The sequence below is a fragment of the Andrena cerasifolii genome, chromosome 1 (assembly GCF_050908995.1).
Source record: "Andrena cerasifolii isolate SP2316 chromosome 1, iyAndCera1_principal, whole genome shotgun sequence".
NCBI lineage: Eukaryota > Metazoa > Arthropoda > Insecta > Hymenoptera > Andrenidae > Andrena > Andrena cerasifolii.
The window spans coordinates 26,622,464-26,646,861 of record NC_135118.1 but is presented as its reverse complement, the minus strand read 5'-3'; the positions used below and the strand labels follow the sequence as shown (position 1 = coordinate 26,646,861).

Here is a 24,398-nt window from a genome sequence, read left to right as displayed (position 1 = left end):
AGCGTGCGGGCGACTCTGCGCGTCGTTCAACTTTCCGCAGTTTTGTTGGGTGCCGAGGGGGAGATAGAAGAGGTCTCGAGAGTCGTTGCGTCGATGCTTGCAGGGTTCATTACGATTCTCAGGTCGATCGTGTCTCCAATTCCGCCGCGAGCGATTCGGATTTCTTGCCGGACGGGCTGCGAGGAGATTTTAAAGGCCTCGCGGCGCTCTCTCGTTGCTCTTTGGTAGATTCGCCTGCTGGCTTTTGCGGTATTGTTGTATTCCGTATTTTTCGTATTACTTTTATTTCATTAAATAACTTTATACAAATAACGGAAACTAAGACGATTACAGATAAATACTAGATTATAGATTCAGAACTAGATTCTCGTGTCCAGACTATTCGGACTGAAGTGCTCAAGTACTTCTGACTGGAAGAATTGCGTGTAATATATATATATGTACGGTTTTCGGTAAGCTGAAAAGTGGGGGTTGTCCTGAGTTTAACGGCCGTTAAGGGGAGGTTCTGGTCTAGAGCCCCAAAAAATAGGTGATATTTAGGAATTAATTAAAGGAAAACTACTATATATAATTTAATGGGACTTGTTGCATTGTATTAAGGATGTCTTATGTTATAGAAATATATTTTTTGTTTTATAATTAATCAGTGTAAACAGCCCTGGGGAGTCGTTAAAGTTAAGGCGTCAAAAAATTGATCCAAATCGGTGGGACCTGTATCTCTAAAAGTTATTATCCGATTCGACTGAAACCTTTTTTATTTTGAAGATTATTCTTTTTTCTAGGGGGGGAACTAAAAAAAATTACAAAAATTATATTTTTTTTAGAAAATAACGACACTTCACGTTTGAAATCACTTTTCCCTGTATTTTTCGTCCTTTCAACGCCTTTAAAAATTATAAATTTTCAACTTTTTGTAATTTTTTTTAGTTCCCCCCCCCCTAGCCAAAAGAATAATCTTCAAAATAAAACAAGTTTCAGTCGAATCGGATAATAACTTTTGAAGATACAGGTCCCACCGTTTTGAGAACACTGTTTCGAGAAAAACGCATTTGAAGTTTTACGTGAGCGCCGAGTAGCCGGTTGTGACCCATGTATTTGCCGCGACTCAAATGCCTATAACTTCGGGAATTTTACGAATTTCAACAAATCCTTTCAAACCCGTTTTCCTAAAAGGTTGAACATTCGAAAAATGAAATAAAAGAAAAATCGACATTTAGACCAGAACCTCCCCTTAAGGGATGAGGCATAGAGATCGAGGTTCAAGGATGAGTAATAGGGTACGGATAAGGTGATAAAAGAAGGACTTCAGGATGCTTACTATTGCTATCTGGAAAACTAACGCGCTGACTAATACTTTATATAGATTTAAATGACGTTGGTATACAACAGTATCGGAGCGGCGAGACAGTTGATTGAGACGAATTGAGAGCCGAGAGAGAAGCTGATGCGCGGGCAGGGAGTTGACCGAGTAATTCGGGCGTTTATCGTGTTACGATGCGCGGTATGGACGGATTCGCAGGAATCGTCGGTGATTGTCCTTCGCGCAATGGAAATCAGTTTGGACACTTTTGCAATTGGCCGGACCTTGGAGAAGAGTAGCGGCACGTGATTGCAACGGAAACGCAGAACCCTCGCTAATGGATCGTAATCGAATGTAGATTATACCATTTGCCACGGGGCTACGGTTTTATGGCTGACTATACTGCCACTGCTAATTACAGATAGCTGCGCCGCGCCCCATAATTATGCTAAACGCAGCTAATTAACGCGGCAATCGAGAAAGATGGCTGGTCGAATTTTTGTTTGCGCCAACGTTGAAAGTTTTTTTTTGTTATATCCAAATTGAATTGCATATTAGATTCCCACGGTGGTATTCCTTTAGTAGGCGACGAGCAGAGCTTTCTGGGAATCTTTCTTCGCTCCCCGGTGAAAGGAAATCTACATCTCAATAATTGACCCGAAGGAAACGGGGCTCGGGGGCTTGGTACCTGACCCATTGTAAAGCCGCACCTTTTCATCTCTTCCGAAGGTCAGCGTACCCCAAAAATTTACTTTTCCAAGCTCCTCCCCGATTGTGCCAACTGTACAATCGAACACCGACATTCTCTCCCCGTCCCTCGTAATCGAAAATTCCGGAAATTTTAACACCCTTGATTTAAATCGCGCATAAAAAATTCAATCGATATTTTTATGAAGCCCATCCTGTTCGTGTGAATAGGTACTTTAGGTAATTAACTAGGGGTTAATGAAGCTGTCAATAACACAGCTCCACAGCCGTCTGGACTTGTAACATTCAATAGCGGTTTCTTGCAGGCTTTCGTGCGCTGAAAACCAACCCGCAAACCGTTTGTCATCACCCTCAGTTTTTGAGAAATTCGATTTTGAAAAAAACTGCAAATCTTCAACGTTGAACATCGTTTATGTCGAGACAGTAATAGTTATTTGGTTGCTAGTTCCGTCAAATTATTCTATGATTCCTCCCGAATACAACGATATAAGTTATTAGTGCGTTGTGAACATTTAAATATGTTTAAACAGCGATCGAAGAGAAAAGAACCCGAAATACACCCATATTTGCAAATATCTTTCAATTTATTTCCAAAACTAAGGGTTTTGGTTTCTGGGAGAAAATCTGACTACTCCACGCATTCTTCCTTCGGGAAGTATTACTGTTTCGACACAAAAGAAGTTCAACGTTGAAAATTTACAGTTTTTTTCAAAATCGAATTTCTCAAAAACTGAGGGCGATAGCGACAAACTGCGGATTCGTTTTCAGCACGCGAAAACCTATAAGAAACAGCTATTGAACGTTACAAGTCCGAAAAAAAGTAAAATTTTGTCGAACTGTGAAAGCGTCTTATTTAAAATCACGATTCACTTTAACGCAAAAGTAGGGGGAAATTGAAATGATTGCATTGGGATGAATTCTAGCTACTTAATATGCATAGAAATTACTGAATCGAGCAAGATCGATTTTGGTATCGAGTACGTGAAAATTCATCGCGCTGTTTACCCCATACAGCATTGATTTTTCTAATTAAATGGAAGTCTATTGGATTTATCTCGTTTAATGTTTCAAGGCTGCCAACATCACTTGCTGGTGTCGATCGAGCGGTTTGTTTTCCACCCATTTCCCTACGATCTATCTGTACTGTACCACTTTGGCCGCGATAACGGGCGAATTATCATTGTTAACCCGCTATTAGCGGTGTCGTTGCATTAGCGTATCGTCTGGCCTGCGTTTATTTGAACACTGCCGTCGGCTCTCTGTTTAATTGCCGGAATTAATTAACGCAACGACCATCGCTTACCTTCGCGGTTACATAATAAATAATTAATGCTCCCCGACTACGTACATTCGACAGAATATTGTTTAAAAAGACGCCCAATCATCCTCGGTAATCTGAAGTAATTCCCGATTAAAAAAATAAAGAAACTCCAGCAATTGGTGATTTCACGAAAATCCTTTCGCTTCTTGAGTCTTCTCTTCTAACTTGAAAAGTGGCTGAGGAAGTGGTCCATTGTTTAATCGAAGAAGGGAGACGTTGCAAGCGTTACGGATGCACCTATTTCTGCCATTTGTCGTAGCAGCCCCGCGAAACACGGGAATTTCCAGGGATTTGTTGCTCCGCATTTGACCCCTGCCTCGTGGATCCGTCACCCACGCCCCTTCGACACCCTACAGCGAGGAGTTATAACAGAATTTCCACAGGCTCGCTATTTCCCCGTAACGAGGTCCTTTCGAATCTTCGAGTTTCTTTGATGTCGAAAAGATTAGCCCTCCCGGCAGACACTTTGCCCGGAGAAGATCCCACGCGCCTTTTAATTTCCAGGCGAAATTAAAATCAACCGTGGCTGTGGCACCGTTTCCTTTGGGCGTTCCTCATGCGTTCCCGCGCCTCGCAGGAACGTCACGTATCTGTGAAAGGCTACGGGAACATGCGAATTAGACTCTGAAAAGGGAATTGCACGAAATGCTAAGGTCCCTAGAATTTCTATGAATTATATGCTTTTACGTCTTTCGCCGTGGCTTAAGTTTCGCCAGTTTAAGTTCGACGCCTTCTCTTCGAACGTGCTTCATTATTTTCGTTGTTATTGGAAGGGGCACTCGAAACTGCTAAACCTGACGTCGTTATTGGCGAAATATGCTGCGCCCTGAGAGGCTAAAGCAGAAAGATAAAGAAACCCCTTGAAAGAACTTGTCCTGAAACTTTAATTTGTATTTATTGCCTCGCAGCTCCGCGGAACTTTCAAGAATTTAAATTTACCCGTCTAGTAACAACGGAATCTGTTCGGAAACTGAATTACTGTTCGAGGAAACACCGCTCGAAACGCTCTTAATACTGTACTCATTATTAAAGTGCATCGCCCCTCCACTGCAATTAAGAAGTCACGTAATTAAGTAATGGTGCGGGGAAGCTTGTCGAAAGAATTCACCCCGAACTCGTAACCGGAGGTCGACTACCTTCACCTCCCGGAATTTTTAAACAAATATTTCTGTTTTTCATTTCTGTATCAAACTTTACAAATCTTCAAGTTTCAACGTCCCAAAGCCTCGGAGTCCAGTGTAAGTAATTTTGCGCACAGATTTCTTTTTGGAACACAAGTTAGATTACAAAATGCCCGATTTTCACAGAATTATGTCTGCGGCGTTGTCTGTTCGAGGTCGTTATAATATTTCCGAAAAATGTAAATTTGCATTTTAGGAGAGTAGACGCGTTCGGTGCATCACCGCCATTATTTCAAAGTCTTGGAAGAAGGAGCGCAGGCTTTCCCGCGCACTTTTCCGCGGAAAGCTCGAATTCCTCTTCGTCTGGTCTTTGATAAACCGCGGAAGTAAATATTGGACGAAGGGAGGGGAGCCTGGATGGGTCCGTGCTTTTTAAGGGCTACTTTAGCAGCCACGAAGTGGCCACCCGCGAGAAAGCTTCGTTCCGCGGGGAACCTCTCTTCTGACCTAATATTCACGGAGTGCACTCATAATTCTGTCAATTTCTTTTTCCTGGCAACTAACGGCTTCTTATCCTCGTCGTCGTGTTACGGGCGAAACTATCGAAAGACCCTTTCACGTTCACCCACGCGAGAGCAGTGTTTTTTTACGTTTGTGTATTAATTGGCTTTGTTAACCACTATCTAAAGACAACGAGCCTCTTGACCACCGCGGAAGTTTGTTACGGGAGTAAAGGGAGAGAAAGGATTACGAAAGGGAACGAGAGCTGTGTAATTCTAAATTGAAAAATTAATTATTCTGCAGCAAGGGTCGCGAATTTTTATGTTTAATGGAATATTTAATTTTCACAGAAATTGGATATTGAGTAGTTTAGACTGGGGCATGGTTTATTAGAGCCTAGAGAAATTGAGAAAAAATTGCTGGCAGCTGTCGAGGATTAGGTTGAAAGCTTTCCCTCTATTTCTGCATACTAAACTCCGCGATTCCTTAACGGGGACTAGGCAGTCGGATCGCTTGAAAATCAAGTATTTCTTGCGAATTAATTACAAGGAGATGAATACAAATTGTGACTAGTACTTTTTGGGTAATGTTTGTTAATACTATAAACAGTAAACAAAAATTATTTAGCGTGACTAATTCATGTTCATTAGAATTAAAATCTTTTAAGGAAATTAAGTATTTTGAAAAAAGCTTGATTTCTTCGTAATATTTCCTGACATTAGGATGAATTGTTGTTGTACATCACCTGCCGGAGCAGTGATGGCAAATATTATCAATTGTTCCTATTTGAACTTCTAAGTTAACATACCTACTTAATTGCTGGATCATAATTCAATGCAAACCTTCCGGTAACACCCACTCTTATAAGTCCAGGGTTTGGGTTCACCAGTTTATCTTAATATATAAAGCCAAAAGTGTTTGTGCGTTTGTCTGTCGCCTAAAAACACTCAAACGGTAAACTGGGGTCGCGAAATTTGTCCCAGCTCATTATACCCACCTAATCGAGATGAATGTGGCTATTTTTTCACAAAGAAGATAAATAAATAAAAAACAATTCTTTTTACAAAATCAGAATCTAGATTTCGGGTCAAGATGAGTAGCAAAAGCTAGTAACTGACTGCGTATATATACGTCGATCAGGAGTGGATGGACTTCCTAACGTCTTTAAGCATCTCCAAGCTATTCGATTATCGACACTGTTCACCTTTCATCGAAAAATTTCTTGGCACCGCGTATAACTTCAACCACAGTCGCGTGGACCGATTAAAATCGTACACCCCGTAGATCCACCCTCATAATAGGCCTGTCAAGAGCGAAATTCACGGGGATCCGCGTGGTCAGTAGGATCACGTGACCAGGCCCAAAGAAGTCCCAACGAATCCTACCCTCTCCCCACCGAAAATCGCGGCGACGGTGGGACTTTTTCTTCACCAATGGACCCGAAATTGCCACACGGAAGCTCCACCCTCGCCGTCTTTCTCTGTATAAAAGCGAGCATAGAAGGGCGCAGTGCAGATTTCCTCATCTCAGTGGATTCAGAATTAAGTATTCTGTGACCTTATTTGGGCAGGTCTGTACAGGTACATCGAGGCTTAAAATATCTTTGGAGTACTTATTTTGTAGTAGTTCAGTGTTCTTCGGATCATTGAAAAGGCTCTGGGCTAATGTATAAAAATAAAATTTTTATATTTTATTTGAAATCGAAATTTCAAATACTCCAAATTTTTATTTAAATACAATTTTATCCGTCTCTGCTGCCATCAGCTTCCAGTCCAGATTTTTTCTCCATAATCCGACTACATTATATGTAGTCCCAAGTGACATTTTATTTACGAATTGTACTTTCGTTGTAAATCATTACGGTGTAAGGTTACCTTGAAATTTTTGGTGCACTCTTCTCTGGCAGACGCATCGGGGAGTTAACAAGAGCATCGCGAGTTGCAATATCAAATTCTTCACAATATCGTAACGTTATTGTGCGATTGGGAAGCGACCGGATCAGAAACAGGGTGAATGAGATGACTCGCGTACCTCTAAACAAGTTTATTGTATATTTAATTATATATTTAAGTGTGCGTATTATATACGTCTCGATATTACTTCGCTGGGGTCTCTGCTTCGACTCTGATGACCGCTCTTCGATGAACGATCACCCCACGCTTTTCCAGAACACACACACATCACACCCGTCCAAACATCTGTGCACAATTTCCACGTGCATTCTCAAGGTACATCCAGACGCTGATGCAAGATTCATGAAACACTGATGCATCACGATACAGGTTTCATGACTCTTGCATCAACGTCTGGATGTACCTTTAGAGTCATACCCACCCGCGACCCTAGTAGCATTTATGGTTGGCATTTTGATGGCCAACTAATTCCCAACTTGGGGATACTGTGGGCCAACCAGAAATGCTGCTAGGGGATCGACACTCAAACCTAAACATTCACTCGCCGCGCATATCTCTTTCATCGCAAAACATTCATTCCTCGCGCCGGCCAGCCTAGGAGATTGCCTCCTCGGCTTTCTCACACCCACATTATTAAGAACGATCAACGACGTTGCAGAACTTTCCGCAGACGCAAGGCAACCGTCCTGTGGACAATGGGAACAATGAGGGACAATTTTACGGCGGCCTTTGTGCTCTTCGCTGTAATGCTGTCGACGAGTCAATCTCTCCTACATGGCGAAGAAAATGCTTCGGGGAGAAACAGTTTAACCCCCACGACGAGCCACCCTACCACCTATAACTGCCTCTTCGTGGACGAGAATATGCCGATTTGTGATCCGAAACGGTGAGTTCTTTAACTTTCTTGTTCTCCTCGTCTATTATGGTTCTCTCGGCGTTTGGAAATCCTTCAAATTCTAGGAGTTTCTTCACTTCCGTGAAGGATCCCTGCTGGAGCTGCCAGTTAGAACCGCATTAAAAAATTTTAAATCCGGATTTATGCGGTTTTCTTCCCGTAAATTCCAGATCGAACCCGATGAAATATTTTCTATCGGTTTCAAACCGGATATGCATGTAAAAATCTTGACGGTATGCATCCCGTGAATTATTTGTTCTGCCAATCCGGATCGCGACGGACTCGAAAGAGCTTGTGGCATTTCCAGATTGAATCCGTAAGATTTTTGATCCGCAATTTCAGATACGAAACTTCCGGGTTTATACAAATGGCAATTCCTGATAGAAATTGATAAATTTCGCACATGCAAATCCTGTTTCATCCATCGATCTGGATATCCGCATTGAACCGGATTCGTTTTTGAACTGGCACAAATCACTGCTTGAAAATCCAGGTAGTACCGCATTGAACCAGATAGATCCAGATCAAAATTCAACGCGGTTCTAACTGGCTGTTCCAGCAGGGATGTTGTGGAAGTCGGATTTCCTCAACTTTTCAGATTTCTACAACTTTCGAGGTTATTTCAGCTTTTGAAACACCCCAATTTTTCAGATCCCCCAGCTTTTGAGATTTCCCCAATTTTTGAGATTCCTTCTACTTTTGAAATTCTCTCAGCTTTTCGGATTTTCCCAATTTTTGAGATTCCCTCTGTTTTTGAGATTTCCCCAATTTTTGAGATTCTTTCTGCTTTTGAGATTTTCCCAATTTTTTTAGATTCTTTCTGCTGTTGAGATTTCCCCAATTTTTGAAATTCTTTCTGCTGTTGAGATTTCCTCATTTTTTTTAGATTCCTTCTACTTTTGAAATTCTCTCAGCTTTTCGGATCTCAAATTCTCTGCTTTTGAGATTTCCCCAATTTTTGAGATTCTTTCTGCTTTTGAGATTTCCCCATTTTTTGAGATTCTTTCTGCTTTTAAGATTTCCCCAATTTTTGAGATTTTTTCTGCTTTTGAGATTTCCCCAATTTTTGAGATTCTTTCTGCTTTTGAGATTTCCCCAATTTTTGAGATTCCTTTTGCATTTGAAATTATCTGTTTTTTTTCAAATTTTCTCAGCCTTTTGGATTTTCCCAAGTTTTGAGATTCCCTCTGCTTTTGAGAATTCCCCAATTTTTTATTCCTTCTGCCTTTGAAATTTCCTCAATTTTTTAGATTCCCTCTGTTTTTGAGATTTGCTCTGCTCTTGAGATTCCCCCTGTTTTGATATTCTCTCTGTTTTTGAAATTCCCCCTACTTTTGAGATTCCCTCTGCTTTCGAGGTTCCCACAGCCTTCAAGATTCCCCGAACTGCTTTAACAACTCGTTTCGTCACTCTCAATCGCAAACCCTTGCAGGATGCTGGATTCAAACGAGGATAGTTGGAGTTCGACAGCGACCGATGATGAAACGACGGATTTAAACGAAAATCGCGACAAAGGTGCTGCAATATCCTCCGAGAGCCCAGTCTTCGCAACGATCAAACGTATCACAGTTTACACGTTCGCGGGTTGCGTTCCCCCAATACCACGTGAGGGGTAAGATCTCATTCTTTTTATACCGATTCATTTCATGCAAAAACGTTCGACTGCGAATTTCAGAGTGACTTTCGTGGAAAACTGTTCTTCCTACTTTGTCGAGTCCCCACACATTTCTTTACTACATAATTCTGACAGCTAGAGCAATAGTAACAATAATAATCCATTCGATTAACAGGCTGCGTTCCTTGATGCCGTTCTGCGAGGGCATTCCTCTCAACAAAATCGTCAGCGTACAAAGATTCCGCTTGTTTGCGGTAAAGGGTGTGGAGCAGTCACCACTGGAGTTCCCCAAAGTAAACCATAGCCAATGGCGGACGATGATGATGCGACTCCGAAACCACCCCGCAAGTATCAAATCTTACCAACAACAGATTCCCACTTCCACTGTCACAGCTCCCCTTCAGTCCTCCTTCACTTTCAAACAATTTCTCATTTCTTCTTAACAAACTCAACAAATCAATCCTCCCCTATCACTTTCTCCACCATTCCCCACACAATCCTCCACCTCTCACTATCAACAAACCTCCTTCACCCCTCCTCGATACTCCCAACTTCTAATTCCCTCAACTTCGTCCTCTAAATCCACCCCAAACGCAAAGGTCACAATTCACCTTGAATTTTATAATCAAGCTCGTATTTCCTCTCTAGAGAAAGGATCCCACCGTCGTTCCCAACTCGTCTCAGCCTCCTCAGGATCCTCCGAAGAAAGCTGCGCCCAACGCAACGGCAACTGACGCGAACACCTCGGTCGGTTCGCCGCCAAGCAGCTTCATCCTCATCAAACCCACGAAACTCATGGAACCGACGAACAAGGGACAAATTTCGGACGCAGTCGCACCGACCACCCCCTCGCTTGGCAAAGCGTCGAGGACATCGATTGCGAAGGATCAACGGTTCTACAAGAAGTCGCTAGTGAACGTGCCCTCCAACGATCTTACGAACGATGGCGATTCCAACGGTCGTCCCTTCAGTCGAACCGAGTCGATCCTGTCCTCGTCGGACGCGATCACGACACGGCTGAGGAGGAAGAGGGACTTGATCCATTGATTTTAATTGTACGGGTGTCAACTTAATGGATCATTGACCCAGATGTGGGACCGAGGGTGAACGGAAGGCGAAGGGACGCGGCGAGGTAGCGCTGGATACGAACGACTAACGACAACGAGCAACCGGTTGGACTCGACAAGCCGTGCAACTTGTCGACTAGGAAATCAATAAACGAGTTGATTTTCTTTTTTAAGTAACTTGTTACTATATCCCCTCATCGCAATGTGTATTCTATCAGAGTCCGGGGGGCTGCTGGCTCTTGGGTGGTGATTGACATGTACTTCAAACAAGTCTTGGGTACTATTAATTTTCAAGGAGTCGATTTCGTGACCTTCGATTTGCTTCTTTGAATTATTAGTTGCCCACGGGGGTTTGAAAGAGTGTACAGAGGGTGGTTATCGTAGGAAGTAGCTTGCCAAGTGAATATAAGGCTAAGCATCTCTTATTACACCTGCGAGAAGTCTTTTGATAATACTGAAAACGCTAAGCGTACACCGTGTGCGGAAATCCTTCACTCGTATTCGGTGACCATACTCGCTGAACGCCTATCGGCGTTCAACGCACGGGCTGCATTGGTCGCAGTCGCCGGCCGCACATAGGAACGGCCACCTTTAAGGGTTAAAAATCGGGGAACAGACAGGATATTAACTCTCTTTGCTGAACCTGGAAAATGTTTCGCGGTCCTCATAGGAATTGACGTGCGTATGGCGACGGAACTAATATAACTTTTAAATTGCTTGCTGGGTACGCGCACCTCGGATTTCGAAAATGTAATTTTCGTTTCTGTATAAAATACACGGTTCTAACGCGGATGTAAAACCCCTTAATTGTACCACCGCGGTGGCACACGAGGCACCTATACAGAAATCCACCCCCAGGTCACTTATAATTTGAATAGCATTAATTTTCTCCCGTTTGCCACAGATTTTTAACTTCTTCACCTTTCATCTCAAACGACCGCTGATTAAACACCCCATTCGCTTGAATAAGAAATCCGTCAGCTACTTCGCAGGTCCACTGCGAGGCTATTATCTCACTTCACCTTTCACACATTGCTGAAATGAGTTTAGAAAATTCTGTGCTACTTTTTCGAAGGGGGTGGCGCACGACGAATAGAGTCGAAGAGTTCGCCGAGTATTCGATCCTGTTTGAAATTCCGAGCGGAATTTGTCAACGAAGACAAGCTGACAGATTGAAAAGTAGTAGGGTTAAAGCCGATCGTGGTGCTAATGCTTGAGGCAGTCGGCGCTCGTTTCTTTTTTCTTCCTGTTCCTCGTTTTTCCATTCGTTTTCCTTTACTCGCTCTCCAATCCCACCGAAACAAGAGAAAAAAAGCGCAACGCGGTTTTCTACTTCCAGATATGTATAAGGATATTTTAGGGGTAGGAACGAGGGTGTGGAATTTCGGGGTGGTAATTCATATTGATATAAATTTATGTAGAAACTTATGTGAAGATGCTAAATTATTCTATATGTGGGTGATTGGGGTTAGTTGCTCATGTTAAGGGGCTACTCTTTTAGTGTAACTGACCCTTTTTCAACGCCATCTTCGGGAATTTATTTAACAAAAACTATATGTTTATAGTGTCTGGCGTTTTGCCTGCGTATTAAGGTATGTTTGAAGTAATACTCAGAATTTTTTTGAGCTTTTCTATCGCATATGTGTGTATATAGATATAGTTGGTAGCGGAAGCTTCTTCAAAAAAATTCTTTTTCGCCAGGCGATGGTGTGGGGACTGTCATAGTCACAAAAAATGAAAAAAACTAAGGTTTATTTTCTTTATTAAGGGTGTCGCTGTGGTTGGAATCATGGACGAGTTTTTATCTTGTAAAGAATTCATTTTAAACAACGAAGCATCTAAATTTTTAGTAAAAGTCGAACAAGTTTTTCAAAATGCTGTCATTCTGCAAATTTATATTTTTAGGCGGCCTCCAAGTTGGCCTTATTTGACTTATTTATTCACACTTTACATTAGCTACAATTAGTTTACTTAAGGAGCTTATAAAAATCTTTCACCCAAAGATCTTTAGGAAAGCATTAAAAATACGTTTAATCCCTTCTGACTTAGAAACATATTCGATTTCAACGTGGAATTACTTTTATTCAATTTTATATAATACATTAGAAAACAAGGAGAACACTTGAATTGTAGGTATATGTTACATTCACACCCTCGTTTGCAAAGGAAACTTTCCTATTTTCAAAAAATACACACTCAACCTCGATTATTTTTTAAATTGTCAAATTCCCCTTCTCCGTGGGCCTTGCCAAGGGTTCCCGATTAAAATTCCCCTGCACCCTCCCGAAGGTGACCAGCGATCCAGGTGTCTACGAAGTATCGTCCTCAGGTTTCCGCAGGATTTTCATAGTCGTCGGTTTTTCCTCCACCAGCAGCAACGGTTGTTCGATTAAAACTTCTCGACTCGAAGTGTCTTCGACCGTCTCCCCTGAAACTCCCGGTACCGACGCTGTAGTCTTGTCTTTCCTATGGTGGAACACACTTCCAGGCCTGAAAAGGCTGGCCAAGACACTCGAACTGGTGGTAGGGGAGAGTGGGGTAAACAGGAACGCGGGGTAATCGCGAACGCGATGGTTACGGTGTTTTAATAAATAAAAACCAATGTTCCCTATTCACTATCTAATAGTTTAGGTCGTATCCAACGCCGGACAGAAAGTAATAAATATAGGACGCTCCCGCTATTCACGGTAAACACAATTTATTATTTTCATCATGTCTCGTGTAATATTTTGTCCATTTTCAATTGCATGTAATTACTGTTGAATTAATGATACGATTGTGATTTTTTCAAGCTGAAATAAAGCACTTTTTAAGCAACATTTTGTGACCAAGGCGTCGCCTGAAACATGATTCTAACCGCTGAAATAAATTCTTTTTTATTTTTTTATGTCGTGGGATGATGACGAACTAATCGGATGGGGTAATCTCGAATGTTACCCCTCGTCAATACCAATACCTTTTTTCTTTTGTTGCTTAATTTTAATATAGAATTAATCAGAGAGAAAAGGAGAAGAAAGATAAAAAGGAGGACACAGAAGTGCCAAAGAATGAGAAGAAAAAAAATGATAATGTAAATAAGAAATGTGTTAGGAATTTGAAAACTTTTGACGAGGAAAACCTGGCGGGGAAATTTGAGGAAGAGCCAAAGAAGGAAAACAAAAAGGACGAAAAACGTTGATAAAGAAATTATATACATCTGCATTTATTGTGATGAAATATATACACACCCACCCACTGAAGACTGGATAATGTAACTTACGGGCACACAAAAGATGCAGCGGCAGCAGTGATAGCACATCTAGAGGCTTTCTGTGCGATTTCTACGATATATATCTCTCTTCGCGATTACCCCGCGGCAGTCGGGTAATTACGAACAAGAACAGTTTGGTTATATCATTATAAACTTTTGTTTTTTTAATTTTTCCAAAATTCGTTACAGTAGTTTATAGAGGAATAGTTTAAGTGCGTTTGTAAATAAAAAACAAATTCATGTCTCACATAGTTTTCGTTCTGTTTGCTTTTTCGTTTAGGTATATCTGAAGATCCATCTTTCCCCTAGTTGACCCGGAACCCAGACTTCCGTATCTGCTGTACAAGCGGTCCAAGAGATGCTGCAGTGCTGAGTTCTCCGTCTTGTTCACCTGGTGCTTGTTCCAGTCAACTTGGGACCTGCTACTCTGCCTTGGAGGCTCAGAAGACTCGCTCGCTTTCGAAGCTTCAGTCCCCACGTCTTCAGTATCCAACTCCATCGCGGTTTTGATCTTGACAGATTGATCAGGGGTGATTTCCTGCGTTGGTTTCTCAAGCAAATTGAACTTGAACGTTGAAAAGCTGCTTACGTCACCAGGTTCGTGACCCACATCCGTGACGATGTGTCTGGTGTTCCGTGACGTCATAATGGGTTGGACCTCTGCGGGTTGTAGGGAATATCCATAGACACGTTGGACTGGGCTATGGAGACTGGGTTTGCTGATTATGACCTCTGGTCTTGGTACCAAGAGAGGCGGTACAGCAGCCTCGACCAGGGGTATGTTAGTCCCACCACAGAGAGATAGTTGCGAGTTAGAGGGGAAGAGAGCCTCTGCAAGGCACCCTACGCTGCCTTGTTCGCCTATTGGCTTCTCCACGGAGATGCTTAAGGAGGGTTTGGAATGGAAAACTGGTTTCGAGGGCTGGACATTAGCTTGGGAGTCGCACAATGGCACGCCGATGTCTGGCAAGCAATTCTGAGCGACCAGAGTGGCGGTCACTGGCGTGTCCAGGACCTTGGTGACGTAAATCTGCTGTGGCTTGGCCACGTCCTTTACAGCCAAGTGTTTACCCCCTCTGGCGTTCTTCCCCCGGTCCTCGGTCAATTCCGGGGTCTTCGCGTGTGCATGCAAGGATTCCTGTACAATGGACTCTGCAATGTCAGCTGGAGAAGCTTCTGGCGACTGCAGGTAAACCAGAGGAACAGAAGTAACGATTTCTGGAGACGCTAGTTTAATGGAGAAGTCTCTTCTACCCCCAGATTGCTCCCCATTTTCTACACCCAACCCCTTATTGCTCAATTCCTTGTATTCAGTCTGAAACTTCCTCAGACCATGAGCACAGGGCGACACACCTTCGGCAGGTAGCACACAGACAGGCTGACGCCACCTGATGACCTCCACCACCTGTGCCTCTTCCGTCACCCCGGGTGATTGATGTCCGCTCCAGAGAAATCGGTTCAGGTCGAACGTGAACGCGTCAGAAATCAACACCAACATCATCGTGGCACCTACTATGTGCTTCATGATTGGAAATCAATTTCCCAACGACTCGAATCCTCCTCCGATCGAACAATCCACTTCACCACTGTTTGTGGAATTCTCTCGTGGAGGATCGGCGACTCTAACTGATTTTAAACGCAGCAGGTCATCCTCGAGGCGTTTGCTGGCGGACTAAGGCGTTCGGAAGAGGGTCGGGGGCATTTATAGGCGGGAAACTACCCCCGTCGAGTGGAAACGAAAATATCCTCCGTTTCGGGGGGGAGGGGCATTCCGTGGCGGCGCAATCGGAAGGCCTTTCCAGGTACGTGGACCATCCGTCGGGCGATTAGGCGGTCCGACGAACGTACCTCGTTCGAAACCGATTTCGGTGCACTTACCAGCGGCCACTAACGTCGCGTTAATTACCCTTCGAGGACGGGGCGTTTGTGCGACGGACGTTTCTGACCTGGGCGAGCTAATTGCTGGGCTAAAGAGCGTTGCTCCGCTTTTGTTCTCGAATCTCCAATTTTCACTGTCCTTTTTTGTATTTACTTCCTACTGTAAACGAGATTACGGCATTAGATTTCACGTTGGGAGGTTCAGCGACTTGTCATTGGCATGTACTTTCTCATGCCGAACAACGCTCGTGTCTGCTACTTGCATACCGAAGTCTGGGCTACATCTATTTTTATTTTTATTTTTAATCAACCTGGCAAGAGTTCAACTATTCACCAGGGAGTGAGGCTTGTTTAAATTAATTTTTTCTAATTAGCAGGACTCCTTTGACTGGGTCACGGTCTTGGTTGGAGGTAGGTATGATTGTTGTGTGACGCAACTTAATTTTCTCGACTCGCTTGGTGTCTCGAGCCACCCCGCAGACACGCAACTCCGTGGGGAGCCGTGTTTCCGCGTTGCATACGCTCCGGGGTGATGGAGATCGGAGGCTTGAAACGAGGTCACTTTATATCTTCAGTGTGTCACGATTCCAATATTCTTCCAAACGCATCGGGTCGGTGCAAAGGTTCGCTTGGTTGAACTCTTTATTAAAAATAAATATATACCTCAAGTTATTTTAATCGAAGTATTTTCCCTGGCCATCTATGACCTTTCGACGAAAGGAGATTCACTTTTCCGATAAAAGTACAAGTAGGTGTAGTAAGAGCAGGCATTTCCGCGCACCCAGCATCACCTAACAGCGAGCGAACGAACTTTCTCGTCGACCGAACATTTTCTAAACGACATGCCTGTGGTTCACGGCTTCCTAATAAAGAATCCGGCCGAACCGAAATGCGCCCGCTTCCACAAAAAGTCCTCCACGGCCCAGCAGGTCCATTTGAATTCCGTCTAATCCCCATCCCACCCAAAACGCCCACCATTGTGGCGGACGATAAACCCACCGAAACACGCTTCGAACAGAAACGTCGTCGAGGTCGAGTCACCGAAAATCCCGCTCGAAAACGGCCGCGACCACGAGGGAGGGGAGGGCAACAAGCGGAGGGGGGACGCGCATCTCCAAACGCGTAGGAACTCGGGCAGACCCGAGGGGGGCCTTCGGAGAGGAAGAGCCGCGAGAGAGGCCAGATTCCAGCTAGGCATTAACTGTGCGTGTCCAGAGGAAGAGGGGAGGCCGAAGAAGGAGGCCAGGACGACCAGGAGGGCGAAGGAAGAACGCAGCTGGGAGGACGAAGGAGGCTGAAGAAGGTGGAGGTGGAGCAGCGATTTCTTCCACGACGCCCGGACGTCGCCGGTATCGCGCGGAGGCTGTGGTTAGAAAGCCTTAAGCCTGGTTCACAGTGCTATTGGGCATCACCTGGCAGCAGTGGTGGGTCCGTATTTTACTTAACGTAGAAAAGTGAATTCTCCACGCGCAGAATAAGACGTAGTGAATAGCTTAACTTTATTACGTTCGTGCACTTTACTGTATAAAATCATATTGTTTGAAAAAAATCGTTGCAGACTGTGGAATGCTGTAAATCGGCATGGACATATCGTATTCGTTAAATTCTGAATTGCAACAGCATACTTATTGTTGGATGAAGAATTTTTCAGTGCTCGATTCCACACTGATTTTTTGTGATCTCGAAATTTCGCGCTAAGTAAATTATTCGACAATGTCTTTCGAGATGAAATTTTATAAGCTGGATTATACAATTTACGAACAAAGTTCCTAAAGTAGTCAGATTCGATAATACTAAATGGAAATCCAAAGAAATAATCTGCTAAAGCTTTATCAATTCCTCCAGAATCCATGTTGATAATATAAAAATTCGAGTATCTTTTGCACACCGACGAAATGAAATTTACTAAATATCTCAAATTATTTATAATTTTTATAACTACATTCCAATCTTTCTTTTTAAAGTCATTTAGAATATTATGCAGTAAAATTCGATGCAGTAGCTAGAGGTTAATAATTTATATTTGAATTTTTGACATTGAATACATTTTCTACATTTTATACAATTAGTTACATTTTTTACGCGTGTCGCGTAGTAAATTCGATGTAAGGTAGTAAACCCACCACTGCCTGGCAGTCTCCACTGGTGGTGTCCTCCCTTAGTAGCTTTATTCCCATCTACGTATCGCGTTTTCTTTATACATGAACACGCAAGTGTATCGAGCAACAGCGAGGTTCCCACTGCGCATGCGCACGGGAGACGGCGCAGAAGTGGGCGGAGTTAGCGCGAATTTTACGGGGGATAGAGGTGACTAGATTCGGGGTATGCTAAGCGAACCAATACGGGGGCATTAATAGTAATCCACATTTCTCTCCCTTCTTTTTAATTCCTGCAAAGCTCGCTACTCTTTGACACACCTGTACGCAAGTACTCCGGCATCGACTAGCCTTCGCGTGCACGATAAACAAGGCGGAGTGATGGAATCTTCCTCGGCCCCGTCGCGTAGACCTACACACTGTCCCACAGGTGGGGCCCCTCGCGCGGCTTCGGCCCCCTCCGGGCGGCTCGGCTCGCCTGCGCGGGGACATACACGTGTAACGCGACGTCTACCAGCCTTCACCTGCACGGCAACGAAGGCGGAGTGGAGGAATGTCCCTAAGCCGCGGAGCTTAGGCTGGACAGCACCGGTCTGACACGCTGCTACACACAACCTGTGTGTCCAGCATGCACGGTGTCCGCGTGCTAACAGTGCCGTACGCCTGACCGACTGGTACCAGTACGGTACCAGTTGCCCTGCAGCCTGGCAGCTGCGCGAGCCGCGTGTGTCCGCTCCGAGACGTGCCGTGTCCGCCTGGCCCCGTGCTGCTCGCGACGTAGCCTCTCCGCTCGGTTTTGATGAATGGTCCTGCGATCCTTTGATGAACGGGCACCGCCGTTTCCTGGGATTTCGAAGGAGCCGCCGCGGGTGCTTGGAAACAGAGAGGACAGAGAGGTACGTGGCAGCGACGCCCAAGAGATATCGTTGCCCCCAGTCATATCGGTCCGGCTGCCTGTCCGCGGCTGTAATTACTGGGCCGTCGAATTCCGTCGGGAACGAGTGATTCCTGGTGTCTCGTCTCGCGACGGTGAACTCCAGTTCACGTTGAAAGCTTTCCACGACCCTTTGGTGGCTCTTGCGGGTGTGCAGTGGCTGGATTCGGTTGGCGCGAAGGAGCCTGGTGTTGAGCTTGGGTTTCTGTAGGTAGGGCTGTGGTGTTTGATGATCCTGTGGGTGGAACCACGTATGTATATGGTTCGATGCTCCTGTTGGAGGGCTGCTGGACGATGTGGGTGAACGGATGTGTTGGGGTATTGACTTTGCTAGTGATGGATTTAGGTTTTACGAAGGCAGTGCGTCCTATGCTTCTGTTAGACCTGGGGGAGGCTTGGTTATTCCGAATTACTTCGATGTGGGTCACTTTAATGGCACTGAGTACACAGTGCAAACCTGTTGGTGCTGTTTGTGTACTTGCCGCGTGTCATTGACTCTGAGGAATATACGTTAAAGCGTAGGAACTTGAATTCTTCTTACGAAGCAGTTTTTGTGAATGTTGTATTCCCTGCAAAATGCGTTCGTTACGGGGCAGATTAGTTATCCAGCTTGATTATGTTAATCGTTTGGGCGTGTCAAGGTGTAAGTACTTGCGTTCTTATTACGTAAACGACTCTTTGTATCTTGAAAGCTGATCTCTCCTCCATTGTACAAAAAATGTGAAGTTAGATTCCTTTAGTCTTCCAATAAATTCTACGTGCTCTAGAGGTCGATTACATCTGGCATTATTACGTTAAATACTACAAACTAAAATTCTTCTGATAACATAAACATCTTCTACGCGTTCCGTCTAAACACCTCGGTGATTCCATAAAATCTTTAAATCAAACTTCTACAACAATCTCTCCTCTTTAATTCAATTTTAATCATTAAAACCACCCTTAGAAGTTAGCGAAAGTCTAAACAAAACCAATTCATGTCAACTAACTTCTTGTTTCCCTTACTAAAACAAATCGCCGTTAACTTAGGTCCTAAAACCTTGACGACACCATCAATAATTACCCCACGAATCTATCAGAACCCTCCACTCTTTTTCCACTTGTTCCATTAACTAGCCAATTTCTGTAACCACTTGTACAAGCCGTCGTTGTTCCCTTCTCGGCTCTAAACTTCCTCATTCTGGACGCATCCGCGAGCCACGGAGCCCTTTAGCGATCGCATTGAAAGACGTGAAGCGTCTTCAGTGGCCATCACGGCCCCCATAAAAGCTTTACGATTTTCTCGCAGATCTTGGGCCAGATTGAGCCGCGGTTGAACGCCTCCCAGGCGAGCCATCCTTGCGCAAGGCAGTCATTGTTGTGTGCCAAAAATCCTGATGCTGGAGCGCGGCTCGATCGATCTCCGGCGTCCGGGTTGCGGCTCTGCAGGTGCAACTTTCGATGCACGATTTAGAGGAGTTAGAAAGTGCGACGGAGCCGTTGTTTCGACGTTCCTTTTCTTCTTTCCCTAGGCGGTGGTTTACCGTTGCGATTGCCAGCGCGCCCACGCGTGGCCAGAATGCTGAATTGTTTCTTTATCATTCGCGTGCGGCTAATTCGTGTTTGTTTTGCGCATAGCAGAAAGGGGGAGCGGGGTGAAGATTCCGGAGCAGAAAGTGCAACTAATTCTTTCCTCGAAGTAATTGGACTGAGAAATCCACGCGTTGTTATCTTAAATACAAGTGTAAGTTATTACTCTGTATCTTCGCAAAACGTGGATTGCAAACGCGGCTTAAGTTATGTGCTGAACTTATACATTCCACCCCCACCAGCTGAATTATTCCAGGAGAATTATTTTCTAATGCGATAAATCTTTTGTGGTAAATTAATTCTGCTACTAATTAAATTTCCCTGAAATATACTAGAATCGAATAGAGGGCATTGCATCCCTTGTTTTAACGTGTTTCCACATATTTTCATGAGGGATGCAAGAATCGAGTCTCCAAATGTTTACTTTGAAAGCTGACAAAATGTTTCTGAATTAAAGACATTCAATATCATCTCCCAATTTTCATCACATACAACCTGCGCCTCTACAGAGCATTTCTATACGATATCTGTCCACTTGAAGAAGCGCCTCAAGAATTCCGAAACCTCCCCCCGTCAATATTAAACAACACATCACTAATCGCGTGTACAAGCGACGAGGTGGCGACAGTGATACGTCAAATCGTTTCGCAGTATCAAAAACGACAGATAGCAGATGCAGATAAGATAGTTGGCAACGATTTGCATGGTCGTTGGTCGGCTTCGCTAAACCGTGTTTGCGCAACCGCGAGCTCTCTATTTGCAGGCGAGGAGCGTTGCCTCGCGCGGTCCCGACAATAAACCCGTCTTGGAAAAACTGGAACAAGAAAAGTTACGTAAACCGGCGCGAAACGCTCGTCGTTCGACGGCGAGTCATCGATAAAGGCGGATTCACACATATCGGTTCCGTGACGGTTCAGTGTCGGTGGTAAAAGCCACCCTTCCTCTGCTTTGGAATAGACCAGTTCGTAGTTGTCTGAAACCAACCACTGACACCGTCGTGGAACTGATACGTGTGAACCCGCCTTAAGGGGGAATCCTATTTTATGGGCTAAAAACATAGCAAAATTTGGGATTTTTTTTTAAGAGACTAGCGATTTAATTCATCTGAAATTTGATCTATGTTTTCACCCATCTTCGGAGAAGTCGCAGATTTTTTATTATTAATTTTTAATAATAAATATAGGAGTCACGCGTGATCCGTGACGAATTCTGCGCGGCGTGATAACTCCTATATTTATTACTAAAACTTAATAAAAAAAAAACTGCAACTTTTTCAAAGGTGCATAAAAACAAGGTCCAAATTTCAGATGAATCGAATCGCTAGTTTCTAAAAAAAAAAAATCGCAAATTTTGCTATGCCTTCAGCACCGAAACTAGGATTCTCCGTTAAGCCAGGGTTTTCTTAAAAAGGAAAAGAGAGCTCGGTGTGATTAATAGCGTGTCGACAGCGGTTTCGATGTCGAACGTCTGGCGATTCGTCGGGACGGTGTTAACTGCGTGTCGAGCTTCGACTGATTAACCGTAGAGATCCAGTGGCACCGATAAATACCAGACTAGGAAGACGAGACGCGACGAGCAGCGTGGCGAGGGGCGTGCAGGCGCTGGCGAGCAACAGCCGCGTATGATAACGTGATTATGCGTTGCACAGAATCGCGTGTGCTCGCCAATTGCCGCGTGCACGGTGACGCCACGCGGCCACGCGATTGTCGTGGGTGCTGTTAGCACGCGTGTGCGTTCTCGTTACGAGGCATGGCGCTCGGGGGCCCACTTGCCTGTCCATTCATGGCGAGGATCTGTGACGCAGACGGCCGAGACCGTACGTTTTGGAATTCGCGGCGAGTCGGTCAGTTCGCCTGGAAAGGAAAGGCTGTCCTTTAAATTTTCAGGAGGGTGTTGGTTGAGTGGTCTTGGAGGGGAGGGGAGGAATGAATCGTGGTTAGGTCGGGGTTCCGGTGGTTGCGTTTAGGGTTACTATATGGTATGGAAAAGGACACGTCCTCCTTTTTTTTACTGAAATGCAGTGTCCTCCTATCACCTAAAAATGTCATTTTTTGTTCTATCCACAACTGAAGCGACCCACTCGCCTCGGCTCCACCCGGCAAAATTCCATCGCTATTTACCAGATCCAAAAATGGAGAACGTTTCAAAAGTCTGAAAACGTTTTAAAAGAAAGACGTAAAATAAAACTAAAATTTAGATATCAACTTTTATTATGTAAGATAATGTTAATGTTTAAAGTAGAATAATATTGTAGCTACTGTATATTCAGAAGCTAAATAGACCTGGGTTAGGTATTAAATACTGACTTAATACAATTTCGAATATATGACTTGTAATTATAGCTAAAGAAATGAAGAACTTTTGTCAAAAATAGGCAGCTTTGAAAAGTATGCCTAACTTTATATCTAACAAGGGAAGATCCAGAACCCGGAAATTCTAAAAATTCTGAAGCTTGGCGGCTATTTAAAGTTGAAATCCTGATTTTTTCACGTGATTTTTGCAGGAAAAAATCGGGATTTCAACTTTAAATAGCCGCCATTTTGCTTTAACTTAATATTTCGGAAAATTCTCTCCGTCAACCTGAGGAAATATTAATACACTAACGAAATCTTTTTTGTTTTTTGATTTTAGATAATCTAGTTCCGAATGGCAATGCTCACCGCAAAACCAAATTTTTAAAAATGCTTCTTGGATGTCGCTTGTTATTTTATTATAAACGTAAATATTTTTCTACGAAAAAATTACCAAATGTTCTTTAAATATCGCTCTTTGAAACGCAAAAAGTTTTGTAAAAATATACGCTTCCGCTTCTTCAAAAAAAAATCACAAATATTCGCCTCTTTTCGGCCGCCTGTCTAGGCATAACCCCTTAATAGAAAAAAAATGATCGTTTCCCTGTTTCGGAACGGAGCGGTTCACAATTATCCGCGTGAATCAGTGCCGCCGAATCTTCACGGAACTGATACGTGCACATAGACCTTTAATTCTGTTGAAAGTGGAAAATCGCTTTCCTTCGAAATCCAAGAGAAATCCGCCACCTTGCATCCACATCAATCAACTCCGATTCATTCCTCGTAGCTCACCAGGAATTAATGGTAATTTATTTAACGAAGTAGTCTAACACTCCCCCCACGTTTGCCGGTTGGGAAAATCTGGAATTTCCATCGCGCAGCGTTCCTTAAATCGATGCGGCGTAGGTTCGACGATTTTTCATTGTTAGGCGAAGAGGAACGGCTCGGCGCGCGTGTATCGCGAATTTACGCGTTCCGAGCCGCGGACCACGATAAAATACGACTCGCGGAGCGTTTATGGTAACGAGTGTACGACTTTCAAACACGCCGCCGATGATTTGCAGCGCTCGATCGGCAAAGCATCCGCCAGCGGCCATTCCGTGCCATTGTTTTCCGCTTCGCTCCCTCTTCGGGATCCTGGGCCACGGTTCCCTAGGCAAATTTTACGAGCTCCTGCTCGTCCGTGCTCCTGCTGCAACGTTCATCCTAGTTTAGTGGTTTTAATTAAGCCGAGATAGTCTGAGCGGCGCGTGGCCGTGGATGGCCGACGGTGACGTTACGCGTTCTAATGCACCGTTAAAGGGTGTGTTCCCGCATTCTTCGGACGATCGGTGGATGGAAGGTCACTTGCACGGGTAATAGATTTAATTGCGCGCGTCACTGGAGCAACTGGGAGTGCTGCTGGTGTATCACTGGCTTATCCGTATCGGTATGCTGTTTTTCTGAATGCGGGGGCACGAGGTGAAGACGGGGAACGTGGAATCGACTGCAGTAGGTTATCGAGTAAGTTATGGAGCAGATTCTCTGGTGTATGAGAATATGAGATACAGTGCTTTGTGGTCTTCAAGCTTTTCTGATCTCCACGGGTTGGGGGAGAGCTGATGCGGGCTTTGCACCTCGAGTCTAGGAATGGGGGCACCAGGTGAAGATGGAGGAAGAAGAATCGACTGTAGTAGGTTATGGAGTAAGTTATGCAGTGGAGTCTGAAGTGTAGAATGAGAAGATGAGATGCGGTACTCTGTGCTCACCACACAAGTGCTGCGCATTTAGGAAAGGCAACTCTACGTTACACCACAAGTATCCCATTCATCTTTCACTCACAGTCAGCACCCTCGCGATTATTCAAATTAAAATTCAAAAGCCGTCCATCTGGTTCACGGAAATACTGCCCGGCGTCTTTAGCCAGTGGGCCAGTTCCGCCCCAGCCGATAAACAAGCC

General features: G+C 44.2%; 2 protein-coding genes across 4 annotated transcripts in view; both read left to right on the top strand.

The window, feature by feature from the left end:
- Nucleotides 1-78: 78 nt before the first annotated feature.
- Nucleotides 79-10,614, top strand: LOC143373580 (uncharacterized). The gene is made up of 5 exons (XM_076820991.1): nt 79-122; nt 7,523-7,750; nt 9,192-9,371; nt 9,550-9,718; nt 10,023-10,614. The coding sequence occupies exons 1-5, from the start codon at nt 94-96 to the stop codon at nt 10,419-10,421; spliced, it is 1,005 nt and encodes a 334-aa protein (XP_076677106.1). The 5' UTR covers nt 79-93; the 3' UTR covers nt 10,422-10,614.
- Nucleotides 10,615-18,178: 7,564 nt separating this feature from the next.
- Nucleotides 18,179-24,398, top strand: part of LOC143373448 (uncharacterized) — a 59,383-nt gene continuing 53,163 nt past the window's right edge. The window contains exon 1 of one of the 3 annotated variants that reach the window (XM_076820730.1): nt 18,179-18,561. The gene's annotated coding sequence lies outside the window, so the exon portion shown is untranslated. Of the gene's footprint in view, nt 18,562-23,247; nt 23,963-24,014; nt 24,144-24,398 lie in introns of those variants that run through there. The other 2 variants (XM_076820739.1, XM_076820749.1) reach the window with 2 other exon arrangements.